We start from the raw sequence: 24,154 nt of genomic DNA on the forward strand, positions 1-24,154 counted from the left end.
TAAGAGAGTAAGACTTACGTGCAAAGCACTGAGAAGAATGCACATAACGTTGAAAAAATCAGATCACATAAGAAATCACTCTGTTATGTGATCTGATTGTTAACCTGATCAGCAGCATGCACAAGTGTCCCAGACAAAACTCTGCAGCCCCATAACTGTGAATTTGCACATTGGTTTCTTTATTATAAACAAGAAAAGGTGCATTATGGGACTGTTTGAGAGTGTTTGTGTGACAGAGACAAATGTGCTGTGTAAAAAAAAGTTTGCCAATATTACTATTGTGTCTTTGTGCAATGACAGTAAAATAAGTACAAGTCTAAATTTGACCCAAATGATTCAAGAAGTCGATGTTGGCTCTATGAATGATGTTACCAACACTCTGCTGCATGGCTTTAAAATGCCAATATAATAGTATAAGAAGCAGAACCCAGAGCACTGAAGGACAGCAGCCGGATGCTCTGTTTGAGTCTATGAGGAAAACCAGGAAGAAGAATGAGACGAGCACAGTCTTACAGAGAAACGGGGGAGATGGGCTCCTCCGAGTTACAGATGTCGTGTAGTTTCTTATTTAGCAGAGTTCCAAACACATAGCCTTACCTCTCTACCTCATCTTTGCTGCTCTGCTTTTCACAAAACTCCTGGTCCAGGGAGGAGGAAGTGCTTCCTTCTCGACTGACCCCGCTGTTACGTCCTGGGCTGTTGTCCGCAGATCCTCTCCCTTCTCCCCCAGCAGTAGAGCGGGGATTAATGGCATCTGTGTGCTGCTTCAGGGTCTGAAGCTTGGCTAACGGGATGATGTCACATCCTTGAGGCCTGTGCCACACTGTTCGCTGGGTGGAGGCATTGTAGTAGTAGAAGCGAGAAGTGTTGGGGTCAAATAGTTCCCACCACTGATTTTCACCAGTCCGCTTGATGCAAACTCCCTGCGGGGGGTCCCACACACACTCGCCTGTCAGTAGGTTGGCATACATGCGCTCCCTGGTGCGGGGTTCAATGATCTCCACCCACTCCAACCTGCAGAAGGAGAGTTCACAAGGAATTCTTAGCAGATAAAACAAGAGTGTCATCTCCATCTAAAACAGAATTTAGTTCAGGAAACAAGACTTTTTTTAATATTGCTGCCATTTGAACCTTAAATAAATTTGATTTCAGAGCTTTATCAAAAACTTGCTTCCAAATGAAAAAACTCTAACATTTTGCACAGAACCCTTTCAACCTTCAAGTTTTTCATTTGAGGACAATCAGAAGCAAAACAATACACTAATCACCAGGCAAAACAGTGATGTTCACATCACATTCAATTGGTTATCAAATTGACATGGCTCCCATGAACACAACATACATGAATGAATGATAAATTAATAATTACACATCAATCTTCATAAATCTTCTCAATTTTGTAAACATAAAACACTGATCAAGTAAAAGCTTTGACTCCATGGATTCCAACCACGTGTCATTAGGCTTTACACCAAAGTTTTAGGAGGACATAAGCCAGAGAACAACATAAATCCATCCATCCATCCATTTTCTTTCACCCTTGTCCCTCAGTGGGGTCGGGAGGTTTGCTGGTGCCCATCTCCAGCTAACTTTCCGGGCGAGAGGCGGGGTCACCCTGGACAGGTCGCCAGTCTGTCGCAGGGCAACACAGAGACACACAGGACACACAACCATGCACACACACACTCACACCTAGGGAGAATTTTAGAGAGGCCAATTAATCTGACAGTCATGTTTTTGGACTGTGGGAGGAAACCGGAGTACCTGGAGAAAACCCACCATGCACAGGGAGAACATGGAGACTCCATGCAGAAAGACCGGGAATCGAACCCAGAACCTTCTTGCTGCAAGGCAACAGCTCTACCAACTGCGCCACTGTGCAGCCCGAACATAAATCTCTACCACAAATTTAAGTTACAAAATTTGTCTTACTTTTGTAGTTTGTTCTCAAGAATCATCCTCAAAGGAATAATCAACCTATAAGTTTTTTTTATAAGGCAAACCTGAATATTTTTATTTGTGCTATGTACCATCTTCACTAACAAATATACTGACGTTCAGCCATCTTAACAAATCTCACAAGTGTTCCCTTTACCAAGACACTGTAAGGGTGATTTAACACTTGGTAGTCTGGTAGATTCAGTTCAACTGATGACCAAAATTGCAACATTATACGCTTTCAGCTGCTGCAGTTTGCTTTCACACTCCATTGTCAAACAAACCTGTTCACCTCCTCACCTTTGGGGGAGCTGCACCAAGAACTACTGAAGAAAACTACACAAAAACATCTTAAGAAGGCACTTAGTGGACACTGCCTGCATCCACATGTCCATTCAAACACTGCAAGGGTTCACTTAAATTGAACCAAGAACCTAGGTCTGTGGGTGGACCAGAGTTCACTTTTCTGGTCTGCATCAGCGATTTTGTATTCACACCTTCCCAAACAAACTGGATTTTCTAGACAAAAACTAGAGTTCAATTAAAGTGGACTAAACAGGGCTGGTGTTAATGCATGCTAAGAGTACTTAAATACATTGTGGTTACAGAAATTAACTTTTTTCTCAGGCATCCATGTCTTTGTATTGAGTGTTCCTTTTGTGGTCTGTTGAACCATTGAACAGCCTTACATGGAATAAATGTAGAGTTCGGCCAGTTTGCATTCTTCTCTGAGCTGCACACGGCTGGTTTAAGAAGCACATAATGATTTCCACATCCTCCTTTACAACACGCTTCATGTAAATAAAGCTTCATGCCAAGTTATGTCCAAGTAAAGACAAAAATCAAAACTCTAAACAGTAAAAGTCAAGTCAAAGTTAAATTATTTATAGCAAAATTTACAACAGCCTCAGCTGACCAAAGTGCTTCACAATAATCACAACATAAAAATAAAAGATAATGTCAGAAAAACTGAAGAGCAGAGACCAAGGCCTGGGGAACAAAATTGCCAGTTTTGTTATATTTTCAGCTGCTGCAGTTCTCTTTCACATTGCACTGTAAACCAACCAAACCCTTTGAAAAGCCTGTTCATCTCCTCGTCTGTGGGGCTCTGTACCAAGAACTACTGAACAACACAAAAATCTCTGAAGAAAACACTAAATGCCATTTTCTTCTTCGCAAAATGCAAACAAAACAGAATGGCATAAGATTTTAGTGGTTATAGAAACACCACAAGCCATTTCTCCCACTAGTGCTTTTGTTTTGGTTGTATTTATCCAGAATGCCTTGTGCTGTAGTCCACTTCTTGCTTTTGGAGTGGTCTCCAACAGGCTTGGCGTTCACATATGTATTTGAACCCCACCAGAGTTCACTTCAACTGAATCAAGACCTAGGTTTGTAGGTGGAGCATAGTTTGTTTTTGTTTGAGTTTGATTTGAAAATGAACACTTCCCCAAATGAATCAGACTTTCTAGACAAACAAACTAAAGTTTTATTAAAGTGGACAAATCAGGGCTGGTGTAAACACACCTAGGCAGAGCTCAGAAGGAAGTGAATAAAATGTTCTGCAATAAATATATACATGAATCATTAGATTTTCACAAATAAAAAACCGACAAGTGCAGTGTGCAGCAGTGTTCAGCCCCCTTTAGTCAAAACTTTGTGGGAACACCATTAGCTTAGTCTTTAGGGTTTGTCTCCATTATCTTTGCACATCTAGTGTCAAGTTTTCTTCCGGTTTGGTTTACTGTGTGATCCCCACTTGAAAGGGATTGTTTCCACTGTGATCTTTGAACTGGATTTCACTCAGAGACTTTAATTTCATTGACTCATCTTTATTTTTCATGATGGTCCACGTAGCTCAAATCTCAATAGCCCATAGGTGAAAAACCGGCTGTCTTTCACAGCTTGTTGAAACTTTCACACAGTTCTGAGCTTAAATGCTCCAGCACTGTTTGCATCTCATGCTCTCAAAACCAGGACTGACAAGTCAGTCACACCAAAAGTAGCTGCACTCTGATTGCTAGGAGATTGAAGATTGAGTCCACCTGGTTCTCCTCACCGACAGGCAGAAAGGAGCTGCAGAAAGGTGCAGGGGAGACAGAGGGGAAGTGGTTACCTAGCAGTTCACCGGAACATCTAGTGACAGAAAGTTTTGCTCATTCTTCTTTGCAAAACAGCTACAGCTCAGTCAGATTAGATTGAGAGTGAGAGTGTTTGTGAACAGATTCACAGATTCTTGGGTTTAGATCTGGACTTTGGGCCATTCTAACATAAGAATGTTTGTTTTAACTATCTGAGCCCTGGCTTTATTTTTAGGGTGGTTGTCCCGCACCATAGTCTCAACCTTGGATGAACTTAGTAAAAATTTTATAGTGTTACAAACATTGTTTAATTTTTTAGCAAGTATGTTTTTTTGTTTTGCTTAAATTCGTTCATAAATGCCAAGAGGGGGACAAACATCCCAAATTTTTTGTGTCAGTCAACTCCCTGGACAGCAACAGTATGAGCCACTGCTGGGGACCCGTTCCAACACAGAAAGATAGTCAGCTGATTAACCCTGATTTACACAAGCCTCCGTGTGGAACTAAGTGAAAGTTTGTTTTGGGGCCCTCTATTTCTGTTAATAATGTGGATTTCTGCAGATAACAGTCAGATGATTAGGTTATTTGCACACCTCCTATAAACTTATTGCATCTCTGTTACAGCCCTGTTTACATTATATCCTATATGCATGAATCATATATCATACATTTATTGGCCAGATGTATCTGCACCAATTTTCAGAATTTTGAGAGATTGATGATTGGCTGATACTTACATATGAAGTCAATCTTATCCCTGGTCTTATTTACCTTAGCAAAGGTTTAAAAGTAAATCAGCCACTGTCCTCTTCTGCTCTTCCGTGAGAGAGGTTTGACTGGCAAATTGGCCACCAGTTTATGTCTGCACATTTGCATTAACAATAGTCACCCCACTGTTATCAGCTAAGTACCTTTCTTGCTATATTTAGTGACATATCTAAGAAAAGAAATGATATCAACCAAAATCTGAATCGTCAGGTAAGGCTGTTTAAAGATCGCCAATTGACGATCAGCCAGAAAACTGCAATCAATACTTTGATTGAATTAATTTCTCTTAGGTGTAATTCCAGTAGCTAAAAATTACATTTATACCAGGTGAGTCTTTCTCGTCTAAGACTGTGGACCGGTACTGGGCTGATTTTGTGATGTCAAATAATTTTAGCAGTGCTCCTGGAGAGGCTTCTCATAACTTGTATGTAAAATAATGTTTGCTTCAGCCACATCATGCTCAGCAGCAAACAACACATTGCCAACTAACTACTCACTGATGTATTGCCAAATAGCCCGATGTAAAAACATTTTTCTAGACATTATCAAACATTGAGAAGTTTTAATTATTCTCATCAAACATCAAGCACACTGTTTTAAATTACGAGGGAAAACCACGAGAATCAAGACGTGTACTTAGGTCTGTCAAGATAGCAAATTTTGCTGGACGATTAATTGTCTAAAAAATTATTGCGATAAACGATAATATTGTTTCAAGACCTTTTGACACTGATTTAATGGAAATGACTAACAATGCATGCGATTTCCTGCCATAGATAGATACACTCTATTTTCAAAAGAACACATAACACTGGAACTGATAAACTAAACAACCAAAAATAAAATGGATTCTCAGTCTCCATTAACAAAAAACGTACTTGAATAAAAACTAAACAACATAAAGCCAAAGTGGAAATAAATACTGCATTCAACCAACAGAGTGCAGATTATGAAGTCTGTATACTATATTGCCTTTCAGTAATCACTAGATTTAAATAGAGAAGATGGGCACATCTGACTACCTAATGCAGTAGTTCATACTACATCATTTTGTGCCCCTATTTTCTCCTTACGATAATCTTAGATCGTTGGCTGATCTATATGGAGTGAAAATAGTCTCAAAATATCTGTGCGTGTGTAAAAAGATTTGTGCGTGTAAAATAATTTGTGCGTGCGTATAAAGATTTGTGTGTGTGTAAAAATATCTGTGCGTTTGTAATACTGGATTTGTAAAACTTAAAAATAAAATAAACCTTCTCCTACGCCTATACATGTTGATGAAGTACACACAGAGAAAAGTTAGTGTTGGAAAAAATTATGTTGATAATCCTGAACAGTTGATGCACTGACAAACCTGACTGTGACAGAACATTACTGAACCTGACAATTACTTGAATCATCACAATGTATGTAGAATTTTTTTTTTCTTATGTTGATCAAATATGTATGCATTAAATGTTTTGCTGTGAAGGCTATTTTTGCAGTGGTGCCTTAAATAAATGCATAAGTATTTATCTTAAGTATGTGTTTATTACCTGTCAATTGTGTCAATTGAGAAAGACATTTACTGCTTGTGAAAATCTAAACCATCTGAATACATTTTACCATCTATATTGAAATGAAGACGAACAGGAGCAGCAGGTTTGCCCTGGTTTGCAGACGAGGTATATATTTGTTTAAGGGTCACTGAAATGGGGTCCAGACATAAACAGTTTAATCTGAAGATTCTGGAAGATGTGTGATTGGAACCTTTTGGGCAAAACAGAAACTGTAAGAACCACACAGATAATTTTTATGGATTAAAGACTCCAACTGTGTAGAGTGAGACAATAAAAATCCACGGACTCAGCTCCCAACAGCTAACGTAGCATAGCTCACATAAACATTAGCTCCCGCTAACAGAAACATATGAGGAGGGCAGAGTATCAAAATACCAGACATATAAAACGTAACCCGAAATCATTTATAATTACTCCATGTCTCATTATAATCGGAGAGCAAAGCCTGCAGGTTTAGCTCCTACTGACTTCAGAGGACAGACCACCGGGACGCTCCGTCTTGCTTCTGGGTTTGCCTGGCTATTTTTCCGGCCATCGAACCATTCCGCCACCCAGTGGTCCTTTTCAGACCACTTGGTCTCCTTTACCATTCAAAAATGCACAATATGTCTATAAATAATTTTAGGATATTATAAGGAAGTGCTGAGAACTACCGTTTTCCACCGAACTAACGTATTTGCCACTTCGGCACAAGCACAGTGAGAAACGTTCAGAGGATAAAAACACAGGACTCCAAGCAAAACTCAGATCAGGTTTTTTCCTGCCGATACCGATACCAATCACCCATGAGGGCCGATCACTGATACCGATCACATAATCAATATTATTATTTTTTTTATCATAAACACTACCGGTTACATTATGTGGAAAAAGAAACCATGAATTCACCTTAATTTAGACAAAAATTTGTTTTTAATAACTTTTTCCAAGAAGAAAATTAAACAAAACAGGCATTGTGCAAATTGTACTTCTATCAGTAATACTATCTTTAACAGACTGATAACATATGGAGGCTCTGAAGAGGCTAAATAATGCAAAGAGCCAAAATAAAACCTCTCAACATTGCCCAAAAAATTCAAGTATAAAACTTAACATTCAAAGGCAAATACAGGATCCATTACAATAAACAATCCTGAGTTACTGAATGAAAACTTCCTGATAGCATGGCAGCTAGCTGATTACTGCTAGTTCTGAGTGGCTGTTTCTGACTGAGCGGAGAGCAGGGAGGAGATTGATTATTTTTTTAGAGATTATCTGTCTCATGTTAGGACAGCGAAAGTTTTAATACGTATGTAAAATTAATTTTTTTTAGGTTAGATGCTGCAGCTTTAAGCAGAGGTTCGGTGTGAGAGTCACTACCAGGTGGAGCAGAAGCGGCGCTCCGTCTGCTCCACCTGGTAGAGCAGACGGTGGAGCAGACTGTCTGCTCTACCAGACGGTCTGCTCCACCGTCTGGTAGAGCAGACGGCAACCGCTACAGCAACTGTTCAACAGCAGTTGAACCGCTGCTGTAGTGCGTAGCAGCGGTTCAACAGCGAGAGCAGAACCAGCGTCTTACATCGCAGCTCGAAGACTTAAATAATTTTGCGGGTTATTTGTTTAGCTTTCTGACCGTCATGCTAATCCGGGTGAGTGTTTGTAGCTGTGCGCTGCTTTACCTGCTATCTGATCCTCCGTATGTCTTTTTACTGCAGTGAGCCTCGATGTAGCCAAACTCCGTCAAGTATGGCATTGTTTTTATGTCGTATTAGCTTCGTTGTGTTGATGCATTTTGACCTGCTTCAATTTTCCGCCGCAACACGCAAACTTCCCCATTCACTCAGTGCGTTAGAGCAGTGTTTTTCAACCATTTTTGAGTCAAGGTACACTGTTTTAATTGAAAAAATTCCGAGGCACACCACCAACTAAAATAAAGATACTCTGTAGGGTATATAGTCTAATATATAGTCTATATATAGTCATTCTTATCAAAGTCTCTTGAATAGGAATCAAATAAACACAAAAATGTATTTTTATCACATTTTACATTTCTTATTTCAAATTGCACTTAACATATCCACTTCAAAAATACACCTGAACAGCCACAACACTGTGGTGTTAAATTTAAAGAAGTTGTAGAAAACGTCAGTGTTTTACAAACTAATCCACAAGCATCTTATAGCCAGAATACAGAAAATAATTCTTATTCTGAAAGAAGCAATAATATTTGGGAAAGATTTCACTTCATATTCACTGTTACAATATGAAGAGTTGCATGTACAAAATGTCAATATCTGTATATTTTACCCACCTGGTGTGAAACCTGTGCATGTTTGGATGAAAACAGCTGATTTCCTGGCAGAAATTGAAGAAAGACAAAGTTCTTCCTCAACATCTCTGTCTCTCTCTGGTTTTAGTTTTTATAGTAGCCAGGCTTCAGAAGCTCACTTCACACAGACATGTTGTAGGAAATGGACTCATGTTCTTTCCAACCCAACTACTGCTGAGCTTCTCTGTCTTTTCCGTCACTGTCATCACAGTATTGCTAGATTCAGTGCTCTCACCGCTACCTGTAACATTCGTGCATCACTAATTCTCTTGTTTTAATGTAAAATGCTCTGTACCTACTGCCATCTAGTGGTGAGAACATTACATGATTACGCCGCTGCTACTACTACAGCAGACACTCGAAGATGCGCCGATCTATGTTTTTGCATCCACCTGAATAATGTGTAGTTGCGCCACTGTATATATATATATATATATATATATATATATATATATATATATATATATATATATATATATATATATATATATATCCAGCCGACGAGTTCTATCTTCAGAGACTCAGCAGCTGAGATCGAGTCCAAAATCTGATGTGAGATTCATCCGTGCTGCAGTGAATTCGTCTCTCTTTATAGATTCCTCTTCTTCCTCACATCGTGTCTTTATGAAACTTTCAAAACAAAAACGTAAGATTTGGGATGCATCTTACTAGTGAAAGTCTTTACCACCTGTGTAAACTTTGCTGGTGAATGTTGTAACACATAATATAAGTTTTATAATATGTGTTATATATAGTTTCATTTCTAATATAGGCTCTTGTGTCAGATAATCTAAGTCAATGTTAGAGAATAATTAATTTTTTTAGATTTACGGAATCTGTTATCCTTCATAGCGGGGCTGAACCCTTTGTTACACGAAGCACTATAGCTAATATTAGCTGGTATCAAATACAGTAACGTAATATTCTAATCACAATAAATACACAATAATATGTCCATCTTACTTGTGAAATGTTGTCTGTGGAGCCTCACATCAATAGTCCATCGATCAGAACAACAATATCCTCAGTGCTGAGGCATCTTCTGCTGTTTTGATTAAGCAAAGTAGGAGGGACGACCTCTCCAAGATGGCCGCCGTATTTCCTGCGCCCGAGCAGCCAATGCGGGGTCTACTTATATTATGTCTATGCTTTTTTCATTCAGTGTCATCAACAGAAAGAAAAAAAGGCAGGAAGAGACGATAAATCTGATAATTAAAATGAGGTTGAAAGGTTTAATTTATTGTGTGATTAATTGATTTATCGTTTATTGCGACAGGCCTAGGTGTACTGTAAAGTTAAAACTCAGCTTCACAGAAAAACAAAGACGCTAGCATAAATGTTTGGCTGTTGAACCAGATCGTATATGGTTGCTATGACGCAAATTTTTGAGTTATTGCTGTTGAGGGAATTCAGAATTTTGACTCAGGAGTTGGAGCAGTAAAGCGTCTAAAAGTTGCATTATGGTAGCTCTCTAGAACTAGATCAGGGGTGTCAAACTCAATTTGACCGAGGGCCACTTCAGCACATTGGCCACCCTCAATGGGCCACATTGATGGTACAAATCAGAAGTGCCCAGGTTCAGTCCTCCAGACTGCAACTTTTAGATGCATCCCTGCTAAAACACACCCCAGACAAAAGGTTGACTTCCCTCATTAACAGCAACTCAGTTCTGTAGAGGCTTATAATGAGTCTATGGTCCAGGTGGGTTACAGAAGGAACGCATCTAAAGTTGCAGATTGTAGCTCTGGAAAACTAGACTTGGGCAGCCCTAGCATTAATGTATGAAAATACATAAATTAAAATAAATTAAACAACACCTCATATTGTTAAATAACTGATTTTATGTATTGAAGTTTTAAATATTACATTTGAGTTAGCATGGATGTAAAATTACTGCTCAGTTTAAAAATTACAATATTTAAATCAGTGTTTAAAGGTAAGCAACAAATAATAAAAACAAGTTTTGATGTTAACTCTCAACTTAATTCACAAATTTTTTTCTTTTTATTACACAACCAACATGTATTTCACATAACAACAAAACAAGTAGGTGATGTTTGCCTGTCCTTGAATGCAAAGCTGATCCCTCTTTCTGACCGGGAGCTGACAGCGTGTTGAAGAGATATAGACAGGACGCTTTGGAGCGTCTGGTTAGGAAGCGCATTCAAAACCTTTGGTTGAAATGGAGCGTTAAATTCAAGTCTCCATTACAGACCAAGGAAAACTAAAGAGAATGCAACATTGTGTTAATCCATTTGAGGAGCCGGCAGTTTATCTTGAGGAAATAAATGACCATGCAGAAGTTATTTAGACTGTAACATGCGCAGTCCGCTGCTCAACCCCTGCGGACGCGGCTAAACTGCTGCGAAGAATTAAAAACCGCTGGGAGCAACTCATCCAGCGGTTTTAACAAACGGAGCCTTGGTGCACGTTACCCAGGAGAGCGGCGTTCTGGAGGAGGCTGCAGACGTAACATCTGTCCCTTTCGGAGAAGCAAAGCCACGCAAAACAAAACAAAACAAAACAAAACAAAAATCCTGGTCAAAGCGCACACTGGACCGCGCAAAGGGTAAAACACTCAGAGTTCAATTGATCTGTTTGGATGAGACAGATCCAACTGACTGATGAATTAGCGCAGATTTTTCTGCAGATGGGGACCAGGAAGGAGGAAGTGCGTTCAGATCCCAACGGGTGAAGTGATGCTAATTTAAGTGAAGTCGCTTAATTTAATTTATAAGTTATGGGGGCCACAGTCAGTGTTTTTTGTCACAACGGAGAAAAATGTAGATACATTTAACTGCTTAATTTGCGATGGGATCTGGATTCACTGTGAATATTAACTAAACCGCATAAAATGCGACTAAATAGTCGATATTAATATGATTGTAATTTCATGGATACAAATAGTACATGACCGATTTTTTATGTTTGTCGGTCAAGATGACGGATAACAAAAAAGTCTAGACCAGTGTTTCTCAACCTTTTTCAGCCCAGCGCCCCCCCAGCCTTTATCCAGGTCCCTCTCCGCCCCCCAGCAAAGAATTTGCAGGCTACTTTGCACTGACTATTATTTTATCATTAATATTACTATCACTATTGTAGATGTTTTGATTTTTATGCTTGTTTCTGTATTTATCATCAAAAATAATACATATAATAATATAAAAATAATACAGGCATCTAAGAAAAATGCAATGAACATTCAAGTTAAAATTGGTAGGTCTAACAGCAGCCAATCAGAGTGGATAAATATTCCTATTTTGTGCCATTTTCTAGTTGTTAAATATTCCACAAAATGACCAGATAAAAGATGAACAACATGCCAGTTTAAACTTTGAACTATTTGCAAAGCGACTGAGCTCTGCAACATTAAAACATGGACAGAACTGTAACTACATTAATCATAGCTCTTCTTCTCTTCAGTGTTTGTCAGTTTCTGGTGGTGCAGCTCTGTGCTGCCTTCAGGAGAATGGGACATCAGAGTATCATCCATAAAATTTCACCCACATGGCATTTATTGTGCAAACCAGAGCTTTCAGTGGAAAAACTAAAGTTCCAGGTCCTTTTAATGACATACAAATATGAGACAGAAACATGGATTATATCTTTATATAGACCTGACTATAGATTTATAGATTAATAGTTTTACTGGACAGAAATTACAAAGAACAAATCTGGTTCTTATTCAAATCCTAATGAGTCAAATTGAAAGCGTCATGGAGTCATCAGCCTCATGACATTAACACTGACATGAAAAATAATATTGAAGAAATTAATATATCAAATCTAGTTAAAAACATAAATAAGTGATCAGTTCTTTACCGTTATGGTCTGTAAGATATATTTATTCTCAGTATTAGATATGGTCTCAACAAACCCATGACACTTCAACAATATTATTTTACCTTTTATGTGGAAATAGTGTCTGTTTATTCTTGCCATACAGTCTCTGTATTAATTATTGCTCTAAAGGTCTTGCCATACCAGTTTATTCCTCTGTATTTACTTTAGTTTCTAAGTTTATTCTTGCATTTTGTTCTTCATTCATTTTCATTTAGTTTCCTTTGATTAGTATTATCCTCTCCTGGTTTATTGCTATGTCCACTTTAGTTTCTTTCCTGTTGCTACATTTATTTGATCATTTATCCATTATAAGACAAATAATATAAGACGAATAATCTTCACTCATCACCTGCTGCACCTCCTAATCGTCATGTGTTTCACATCATGTGTTAATTTTTCACTGTTCAGCGTCGGATTCTCTGTTTTTATGCCATAATTCACATCTAGTTCGTCGCTCCGTTTATGTCCCGCTTCTCCAGTTTCAGAGTTTTGCGCAATGTGCGCGTCTTTTTTTTTAACCCCTAACGTGCAGGGCGGTCGGGAAGAGTATCGATGGGGAAAAGGCAGACTGACATAAACCTTTTAAAACAACGGAAACAATTTCTGCATTCTGATTATTGAAATTTAAAAGTGCTGTGTTGTTCTATCACCCCGTTTCATACCGGACCACTTACAGCACCGTGTTAACGCTATAAAATGAACGCTCTCTATCGTGGTATCACCCATGGAGGGATTTCTTTTATTTATTTAAATGGGTTCATTTTTCAGAGGGATACAGTGAGGGTATCGTGATTTTAGCTACCAGTAGCAGGAGAACGGAGCTGCGCCAAGAAGCTAACAGAAGCTACAAACACTGAATAGAAGAAGAGCTGCCATCGATACAGTTGCAGCCAAGCATGATTTAATGTTTCACAAGACAGTTTTACCAAGTTGCTCAAAGTCTAAACTGGTATTGTTGTGCATTTAAGGTGTAAAGTTTACCTTCGAGTAAACACCCCCCAAAGGCATCCCAGCGCCCCCCTTTTGTAAAAATGTCTGCCAGCGCCCCCTGCCGTCCTCTGAACGCCCCCTGGGGGGCGGTACCGCCCACGTTGAGAACCGCTAGTCTAGTGCAACCTTATGTTTCAGTTCCATCCATCCATCCATCCATCCATCCATCCATCCATCCATCCATCCATCCATCCATCCATCCATCCATCCATCCATCCATCCATCCATCCATCCATCCATCCATCCATCCATTTTCTTCCGCTTATCCGGGGTCGGGTCGCGGGCGCAGCAGCTTCAGAAGGGAGGCCCAAACTTCCCTCTCCCCAGCCACTTCTTCCAGCTCCACTGGGGAAATCCCAAGGCGTTCCCAGGCCAGCCGAGAGACGTAATCCCTCCAGCGTGTCCTGGGTCTTCCCCGAGGCCTCCTCCCGGTGGGACGTGCCCGGAACACCTCACCAAGGAGGCGTCCAGGAGGCATCCTTACCAGATGCCCAAGTCACCTCAACTGGCTCCTCTCGACATGGAGGAGCAGCGGCTCTACTCTGAGTCCCTCTAGGACAGGGGTCCCCAAACTACGGCCCGCGGGCCGGATTCGGCCCGCCTCCACATTTGGTCCGGCCCCCTGAACAATACCAGAGAGCATTTAGATTTTTTTTTCATATATCGTATTTTCGGGACTACAAGCCGTTTATATGTAGATTTTTCTTCAACCACCAGGGGGCTCTTTAGCAGGAAGTGAATAATTGGAAGTCTGGTTACTTGCGCGCCAACATTGAGCCCACAAGCAGCAAAATGAGTAAGAAACAGATCAGATGTCTTTGGAAAGTTTCTTTGCAAAGGGGAAAAGGCCCAGAGAAGAGACAGGAGAATGGATTTGTCCCGGACCGGTAGGTGAGTCCCACATTACAAACCGCTCTGCGTGACATGCGGCGACCGGCTGCTAATGAGGCAATGAAGCTTCAAGCTGTTTCACCACATAGAGACCAAGCAGGCTGTGGATATAAGCAACACTTCGGGTGTCATTGTCTCTCATCAGTCCCAGATGGGACCGTCTCGTTGCAGAAAAACAAGCTCAGGGCTCCGTTAGTCATTATTGTGAGTTAAAATTTTCACGAAAGTAAAATGTTCGTTTTTGTGGCGCATCTGTATATTATTTTGAGGGGATATATAAACGTTACCATAGCGACCAGAGTGAGAGCGTTTGGGCAGTGGTCAAGAGGAGAGGAGTAGAGCTTTTGAGTCTTAAGTCTGGTTTAGATGGCAACATTTAAGAATTGTCGGCCGATTCTCCAAACCTCTGTGACCACAGAGCTGATATAAGTACAACAGGTTTGATCGGTTCGTGTTCAGCCACACGGCACAAACCGATTCCAGTCACGAACATCCCGATTCCAGAGGATAATCCAGTAAAACCCCCCAACATAGCGGGAATTTAGAATAAGCAAACACGGATGACGATGTAGAAGTAGTAGTTATGGTTTGTGGAGTCATTTTACTAGATAAAAGACGTAATAAAAAGAAAAGGCGGTGGAAGAAAGACGACGGGAGCAGCCGCTCTATTGGCTGCACTATGATTTGGAGGTGAATATGTTTTTTTATAGTTAACATTTTTAACTGAATAAACATAACAATGACCTTTAAATTTAATAATAAACATTTCCACTATCATCTCCGATATCCACCGGACTCTCAGTTGCTCATATGTCAGCTGTTTGGGATTCCCCTCTGTTCTTACGTCACTGCGCTTTGTGATTGGCTACCAGTCACATTCAGCAGGTCGTATTCTCGTTCCCAGTCAGGGAAAACCCCACAGGTTGAGATAAAAAACTCCAAGACAACCCAAATTGGGTATATTCAGGATTTAGTGGGAACACCAACATGCAGAAGCCTTATCTGACTGTTCAACCCCCCCGCCCCTCTCTCCCGGGCCGCAACAAAATTTCCAAGTCTTGACCGGTCCGTGGTAATAAAAAGGTTGGGACCACTGATTTAGCACATGCTAGTAACAGACACGAAGGATCAGAACTTTTACTGTTACAGTTACCGTTCGGAAACTACCGTAATTAGTTCAGTTAAATCTAAACTGGGCAACTTTTTCTTTTTTAACCATAATAAATGTGATATTCAATTGACCTGTTATGACTCAAATTTTGGGATTTTTTTCTGTGAAGAACCCAGAGAGGGTTATTTGATTGTGCTTTCTGGAAAACAATATATTTTTACATTTAGGCACTCCTGCAATCGTCACACTTTTTCTGTTACAAACTGACTCCGGACCCCACCAGAGAAGGAAAAAGTCATGTGGCCCTCAAAGGAAAAAGTTTGAGGACCCCTGCTCTAGGATGACCGAGCTTCTCTCTCTAAGGGAGAGCCCAGCCACCCTGCGGAGGAAACCCATTTCGGCCGCTTGTACCCGTGATCTCGTTCTTTCGGTCATGACCCAAAGCTCATGACCATAGATGAGGGTAGGAACGTAGATCAACCGGTAAATCGAGAGCTTCGCTTTTTGACTCAGCTCTCTTTTCACCACGATGGACCGGTACAGTGCCCGTTTCACGGCAGACGCTGCCCCTATCTGCCTGTCGATCTCCAGCTCCCTTCTTCCCTCATTGGTGAACAAGATCCCCAGATACTTAAACTCCTCCACTTGAGGCAGGACGACCCCCCTGACCCGGAGAAGGCACTCTACCCTTGCACTCTACCCTTTTCCGGCTCAAGACCATGGCCTCGGATTTGGAGGCACTGAGCCTCATCCCGGCCGCTTCACACTCGGCTGCGAACCGCACCAGCGAGAGCTGCAGATCGCGATCTAATGAAGCCAACAGCACCACATCATCCGCAAAAAGCAGAGATGCAATCCTAAGGCCACCAAAACGGATCCCCTCAACACCTCGGCTTCGCCTAGAAATTCTGTCCATGAACGTAATGAACAGAATCAGTGACAAAGGGCAGCCTTGGCGGAGTCCAACTCTCACCAGAAACGAGCCCAACTTAATGCCGGCAATGCGGACCAGACTCTGACCAGTCATACAGGGACCTGACAGCCCGTATCAAAGGGCCCGGTACCCCATACTCCAGGAGAACCCCCACAAGGCCCCCCTAGGGCCACGGTCGAACGCCTTCTCCAAGTCCACAAAACACATGTAGACTGGTTGGGCAAACTCCCATGCACCCTCCAGGACCCTGCTGAGGGTGTAGAGCTGGTGTAGAGCTGGGTGTAGAGTTTCTCAGTTTTATTCGCTGGGAAAATCAATATGCAGCTTGAGGTGACTCTGCTGCTCTCCAGTGGCCAAAAGCCGTAATGTTGGCTGGTAACATTTGGAATGCATTATGGGAGATGTAGCTTGTAGTCAATTCGTGCTCAAAACCTATTTTAAGTCAATCATGGGCCTATAAAACGCTGGGGTGGGCACATGTGAACTAGATTAAGCACCCCTCATCTATAGAGTATTGTCCAGAGGAATATGGGACACCAGATTTAACAATGCAGATTACCTAGAGTTAGGGTTGTCACCCGTCCCTTAAAATATGGAATCGTCCTGTATTTGGTTGTTAAATGTTGCGTCCCGTACTGAACCAATACAGGACATGATTTGTTCCGTATTTCTATAAATGTCTGATAGTCACGCCTATCACACACATATCAACACTAAGGGTAACAATAATGACCAAAATAAAACACAGGAAATATTAAGGTCAGCTAAATTCTCGTTGCGGGAGCTAAAGGACCCCAGAACGCTACGGACCAACGCTGTTGTCACGGTTACCTAGAGACGGACACCACGCAGCCATGGTGAGCAAATGTCAACCCGCGTCTTTTTAAAACATCCTCGACCCGATTCTCCACCGTCCTTAGAAGCAATACCTCTCGTAAAGATACAGACGTGAGAAGAAAGACGCAAATCCCAGGCCGAATAATGTTAGTGAGGATGAACACAGGCAATTAAAAAAAAAAAATGTGTCCATCATCCGCCAGTGCAATACCAGACAGAATCAGGAGAGGAACATAGCAGACCCTGATATGGTAACATTTTGATTAAGTTTCTTATTGTGCTTTTAGTAGACTATCTTGGTTTGATTATTTGCTTATTTAATGTTTAATAATATCAGCCAAAAATAATACAAATGATCATTTAAAGAACAAATCATACATTAGATCAACAGTAAATGCATAAATACTTCCTACTTTAAAAGGTTTGTTAGGGTAAGGTTTCTGTTTGTTTTATTTTGAAATGTTTATATATTTTATGAATTAATTTTTCAGTGGTCATTAATGCACCAAACCCAGACCTGTAGCCATGGGTGGTTCTAGATGGGGGCCAGCGGCGAACCAAATAAGTTATAATAAATAAATGTCTTATGTTAATACTCAGTGGTGGATTTTTTAACCTTCACAATTTTACTTCAACAATGAATTAAAAATTATAGTGCTGCACTTTTAGCTGCTGTATAGGATCACGCTTTCTATCTGCCAGAGATTTGCAACCTGAATCTCTGGAGACACAAGTGGGTCTTTGGCTCACTTATTATATCAAATGATGAAATATTGCTCTGTTTTTTTTTGTTTGTTTCATTCTTTTTCAAGTGTTGCCATGGAGAAGCACTGACTACCCTGGCCCCTGTGGTAAATCTGGTCTAGAACCAGCCTCCAAATCTAACTAATTTATAAATATTTTGGTAATACTCTGTAAAATATCAGAATGTTCACATAACTTTTATACTTTTAGTTGTCTGAGGACACATTTTGAATATTAAATCAGGTGTTATGATCAGTTACTCAGTGGTTTACCAAATACTTTTTACACTTGCTTAATTAAACGTATTTAAAGTATACTACTGTGATTGGAATACAGTTTTGGGGTACTCTACCGACCTATGCATGAACGATTGCTCTATGAATCACTTTAGACAAAAAACACTCCCATAAAATATTGTCTATCACTGCAGCGGACATCCTACCCCATGAGAGTAGGACGACACGCCATGGTGGGCGCGTCATCCCTTATTTTGATTTCACACAGCAGCCTGAAGTGACCCAATTCCGATTTTTTTGGCAATTCCAAATTTTTTTGCCGGGGCCGTTCACACTGCCAGTAAATGCAACCTGTATGTGTTCTGCAGTGTGAATGGGCAAACGACCTGAAAGTGTCCCGCATGCACAGTAGAGGGCGCAATACTGTGCCCTCTACTGTGCATGCGGGACACTTGCACAGTTCGCATGAATCGGATACGTATCGGATATGGGTCACATTTGAAAAAAAATCCGACTTATGCTGTTCACACTGCCATGAAAAGATTGAATATAGGTCGCATTACGTAAAAAAGAAAATCGGAATTGGGTCACTTCAGGCTGCAGTGTGAACGCACCCCTAAAGGCAGTTGTCATAGCAACCTTGGGCTTCTATTACACCTGTGCAGAATCACATGCTCCATGCTCTGACACTGATGCAACAACTACTGAGTATCACTGAGGGCCATTGATACAGCAATTCCCAAATTACTGTATCAAACCTTATTGTACTAAATTACTGAACAGGTTGGCAAAAAGATCTGGGGCAGCAACAGTAAGATTAATTGACCATAATTAGTTGATTTATTGGTTTCAGATGACCCGGTTTAGGAGCCTAGTTTCCTCTTTCCTCTGCATAACTTCATAGTAAGTTATGCATCATAATTCACTACTAAGGAAACAGCTTCCAAACACTCATACATTAAAGTTGAGATTTTATTGTTCAAATATTGCAGCTAATGTTATAAGTCAGTCCAAGACTTATAAAAGGACAATATCATACCTACAGAAAAGTTTGAAAATGGATTTCTCTAACAAACTTACTTATTTTATTGTCATTGTATAAAGAAACATAAGTACAATTGGCAATGAAATGCTTGGCCACCGGAGCACACACAGAAACACAAGTGTGCCTATAATTACATAATAAACGAATAGTCATTTATTGCTAAATATATATAACTTAGTATTTTCAAGCAGTCTCAGACAATTTTAGTGATGGGATTGTTGAACAATCTGATGGCCAGTGGGAGACAACTATTTCTGAGTCTGGCTGTTCTGCAATGGATGCTGTGAATTCTCTTGCCAGAGGCCAACCGGATGAACAGACCATGGAGAGGATGGGTGTAGTCAGAGAGGATCTTGTTTGCTCTGGCTAATCAATGTGTGAAATGTTCTGGATATTGAGGAGTGGAGTTCCAATGATCCTCTCTGCTGTCTTCACTTCGGTAGAGACTTCCAGTCTGAGGCCTTGCAGCTCCCAGACCAGCTGGAGATACTGCTGGTAGGCAGGCTCTCAAACGCCTTCTCAATTCGTCTCAGAAAGTGCAGGCGCTGCTGTGCCTTTTTCACCAGTGAAGTGATGTGAGTTGTCCAGCTGAGGTTGTCTGTAATGTGAACCCCCAGGAACTTAGTGCTGCTGACAATCTCCATTGCTTTGTCGGTAGTGAGGACAGGTGCGTGGTTGGGTCGAGACCTTCTGAAGTCGACAATGATCTCCTTTGTCTTGTCGACATTCAGGTGCAGGTTGTTTATTCTGCACCAGTCCACAAGATGTTGTACCTCTTTTCTGTAGTTCACTTCATTGTTGTCCTGAATTAATCCCACAGTTGTTGTGTCGTCTGCATATTTCATGATGTGGTTGGTGTTAAACCTGGGACGACAGTTGTGGGTAGACCTGTCACGATAGCAAATTTTGCTGAGCGATTAATTGTCTAAAGAATTATTGCAATAAACGGTAATATTGTTTCAATACCTTTTGACACTGATTTAATGGAAATGACTATTAATGCACGCTATTTCCTGCCATAGATAGATACACTGTATTTTAAAAAGAACACATAACACTAAGTGATAAACTAAATAAACAACCAAAAATAAAATGGATTCTCAGTCTCCATTAACAAAAAAGTACTTGAATAAAAAGTAAACAAGATAAAGCCAAAGTGGAAATAAATACTGCATTCAACCAAAAGAGTGCAGATTATGAAGTCTGTATACTATATTGCCTTCAGTAATCACTAGATTTAAATAGAGAAGATGGGCACATCTGACTACCTAATGCAGTATTTCATACTACACCATTTTCCCCTTAAGACAATCTTAGAACGTTGGCCGATCTAAGATTGTCGCTGGTGATTTTGTAACCGATCATCCTGTAGTGTGATTTAGATCGTCGTGGCCGCTCTGATCTAAATCAGGGGTTTTCCCCGACTGGGAGCTTAAAGCTGAATGTGGCAGGTAGCCAATCAGAAGGCGCGGATTCTCCTCCGTGCTTTCTGAGGGGAAATTACAGAGGGGAATCCCAAACAGCTGACATGGCGCAACACAAAGTCCAGCGGACATTGGAGATGATATGTGGAAACATTAATATTTATTTAACATTTCGTGCAAAGAATATAGAAATGACAAGGGGAGGAGTTGGAGCCAAATTTCTACAGCAATTGATAAACTGTTAATAAAAGGGTTGCTAAGTATCTAATTCCATTTCTAAATAGTGAGTAGTCTACAGTTTCTGATAAAATAAGCTAAAGATAGGTTGCATTTACTCGCAGTGTGAACAGCCCAAGCAAAAAAATCGGAATTGCCAAAAAATCGGAATTGGGTCACTTCAGGCTGCAGTGTGAACTAAGTCAAATTCTTCTCAAGGCCTCATACAGCATTGGACCAGCCCTGCATGATGAGTTAAATCTGCTGCACTGCGCGCAGAGATGCGCAACAAACAAGATATTTAATTTTTTGCTGCTAATGTGACTTTAGTAGCTCTTTCATTTTGTCTCTGTTGAGATGGGATGAGTTTTTCACATCTCCGTGTGGCAGTGCACATTAACTCTGGCTGACTAAGTGGACAAAGCATTTGGTATGGGTTGGTGCATCGTGTAACTGGAAAAATAATATCAAAATGAATATAAAACCAGCGTGATGCTTGACTACGATCCGTGCTGAGGTTGTTTTATGTGAATGGAATCTTTAATATGATTAACAAGCCTCATCAGAGCACACATAAAGTTTTATAGAATAGAACTGTATCTTTGACCTGCCTGTGATGGACTGGCCACCTGTCCAAGGTGGCCAGTCCATCACAGCTAGAGAGCTGGAAATAGGCACCAGGTGCCTATTTCCAGCTCTCTGCTGGAAATAGGCACATGGTGCAAACTCCCCCAGCCCCCGCACCCTCCAACCCTGCGTGTGTAACCCATGCATGTTGCCATATTCACCAGGACGATGAATTGTAATTCAAATCAGGCCAGAGACAGGACTGATGGTCAGGGTCACTTTAATCTGCTATGATAACAGCACAGTTATGAGTATGTGTATGACAGCTGCATGCAACAGTCTCTACCAGCATCCATCAGAATTCTCTCTTTATCATGTGATCATATAGTGTTTTTTTGTTTTGTTTTTAACATTAATGCACTTTGTTCCATTGGTGATTTGTCACCATCAAAGCAATTTCTGCTCAAACCACCAAATGTAATATTAACTTGTACAAAAGGAAAGTTAAATTGTGTGTCAGTAAATTGCTAAGACTATACATGTTTCACAACAAAGTTACATAAATGTCAGAAGATCCTTCTGACATTTGACTGGCTCTCCGGTAAATGTTGCACTGCACCTGAGAGTGATGATTCACAGGGAAATATGAGCGAATCAAGAATGGGACTTACTGCTGAGCTCTCTGACAAACATACTTGCATTTGAATAATAGTCCACAGCCCACACAGCACACCTGCAGCAGTGATTTCCATAAGGAAGCAGTCATTTACAAGCCATGGATTCTTAACAGAGAACTGTGATCTTGTGCACTGAGGAAACAGTCATTGTCTAATGATGAGACACAGATCTGAGCCACCCCCTACTCTGAGGTGTCCATGATGTTCAACATGACAAACATACATGCCCCATGGTAATCCGTTTGTCACCGGTCTGCACCCTCGGAGCATAATGGTTAACTTTACAACATTTCTTCATGATGCTGCATCAATCCCGGTGATTCCAATTTTCCACATGTTATGATGACGTGACTTCAGTAAAAACAAAAACGCCCTGCTTCTGTATGTTCAGAAGATTGACAGGCAGTATCCAGACACCCACAGAGCAGTTTCAGGCAGCTGCCTAACACCCTGCGCTCCTCCATGGGAGGCGCCTCCCTCCATCATGAGGACGAGGGATGCTGTGAGGAGGACCAGAATAATGGTCCTCCTCGCTTCAGCCCTGGAGGAGCCAGAGGCTCGGTTCAGTCGCTGCTAGCATCAGGTTAGAGAAGCAAGCAGGGCTCGTACCGACAGGTGCCTCGGCATCAATACCCCGCCATCCCACTGTATAAAAGCCCAAACCAACAGCAGCCACGCAGTCTGAAGCAGCGAAGCGGGCCGAATTAAAACATACGGTCGTTTTTCTTAATTCACGACGGAAAGCGTTGGCTTGGAGATTCAATCAAGAAGATAGTCAGGGTGCTCGGAGACTGCAGCGAACCGCGGCGTCGTGCTGCCCAGGCTCGCGATTTTCCCTTTGATCTGCACGCGCGTGGACACACTCACCTCTCTGCCATTTTCCCACCGCCTCCTAAAATTCCTCAGCAAGAATGAACAAAACACCCTCCATGTTGCTGAAATTGCGGTAGCCGCAGTCACGGAATCACTTCTCCTAGACGGTGTCAAGGCAACGGCGGTAACTACGCAACATTCATTGGTTACTTTCAAAGTAAGAGCTTCTCTAATGACCAATTTTCATAGACATGACACTAGTCTGTCATATGAGATTTAACTTCTTTGTATTTTTATCTTTGTATATTCGGTTAACCTATAAAAATATTCAGATTTTACCCTTTTAACGTGAATATAAGCAGTAAAATTGTTCGGTCAAACTTATGTTATTATGTAGTAATATCCCATCTGGATATGGTGGGATATTACTACAGCATCTACCTGTAGTAATTTAAAAATTTGTAATTGTAGTAATTAAAAATTACTACAGAAAATTAAAAAATACTAAAGGTAGTAATTAAATTGATCTGGTGACCATTTTACCTGTTCAGTGGTAGAGCAAGTGCATCATATACGAGGGCTACAGTCCTCCGACTGCTGGTTATCTATTTGTCTGTGTGTGTGTTTTGTGTGTGTGTGTGTGTGTGTGTGTGTGTGTGTGTGTGTGTGTGTGTGTGTGTGTGTGTGTGTGTGTGTGTGTGTGTGTGTGTGCGCGCGCGTGTATGTGTGCACTCGGAAAGTCAAAAAACATAATTCTCACAGTGCTCACTGTCTGGTCCAGCAGGAAGATGATGGCATCCTCCTCAACTCCAAGCTTGGGCTGGTAGGTGAACTGCAGATATCTGAGCACACAACAGAAATAGATAACTTCTTTATATTATTTATTAAAATTTTCATATCTATTAACTTTCTCATTTAATTACTGGACTCTCTCCATGTTAAATTTAACAAAAGAACTACAGATGATTTTGGTGTTTTAAATAAAGTTAGAAATGGTTAGAAGCAGTGATTACGGGGCGAAGGGTGGGGGTTTACATCTATTCAGACTAACTGGTTCCCATGGAGACCACTGTGAGAGGGGAGGGTTTACATCTCCCACAAACAGTTTCAGCATTACGAGCAGACAGCGGACAGAATTTAATATGAATAGTCTTTAGACTACCTTATTTTTC

The 24,154-nt window shown here is 40.9% G+C and overlaps 1 protein-coding gene across 2 annotated transcripts in view; it reads right to left on the reverse strand.

The window, feature by feature from the left end:
* The window catches only part of arhgap39 (Rho GTPase activating protein 39), a 92,349-nt gene extending 68,677 nt beyond the window's left edge, over positions 1-23,672 (reverse strand). Inside the window, exons 1-2 of one of the 2 annotated variants that reach the window (XM_081606688.1) lie at positions 23,526-23,672; positions 598-1,014 (exon numbers count right to left, since the gene is read on the reverse strand). In XM_081606688.1, the coding sequence (XP_081462814.1) occupies positions 598-971 (374 nt within the window). In that variant the 5' untranslated portion in view covers positions 972-1,014; positions 23,526-23,672. Of the gene's footprint in view, positions 1-597; positions 1,015-23,036; positions 23,195-23,525 lie in introns of those variants that run through there. The other variant, XM_081606687.1, reaches the window with a different exon arrangement.
* Positions 23,673-24,154: the final 482 nt, after the last annotated feature.

The sequence above is a fragment of the Poecilia reticulata genome, chromosome 4 (assembly GCF_904066995.2).
Source record: "Poecilia reticulata chromosome 4, P_reticulata-male-v2, whole genome shotgun sequence".
Taxonomy (NCBI): domain Eukaryota; kingdom Metazoa; phylum Chordata; class Actinopteri; order Cyprinodontiformes; family Poeciliidae; genus Poecilia; species Poecilia reticulata.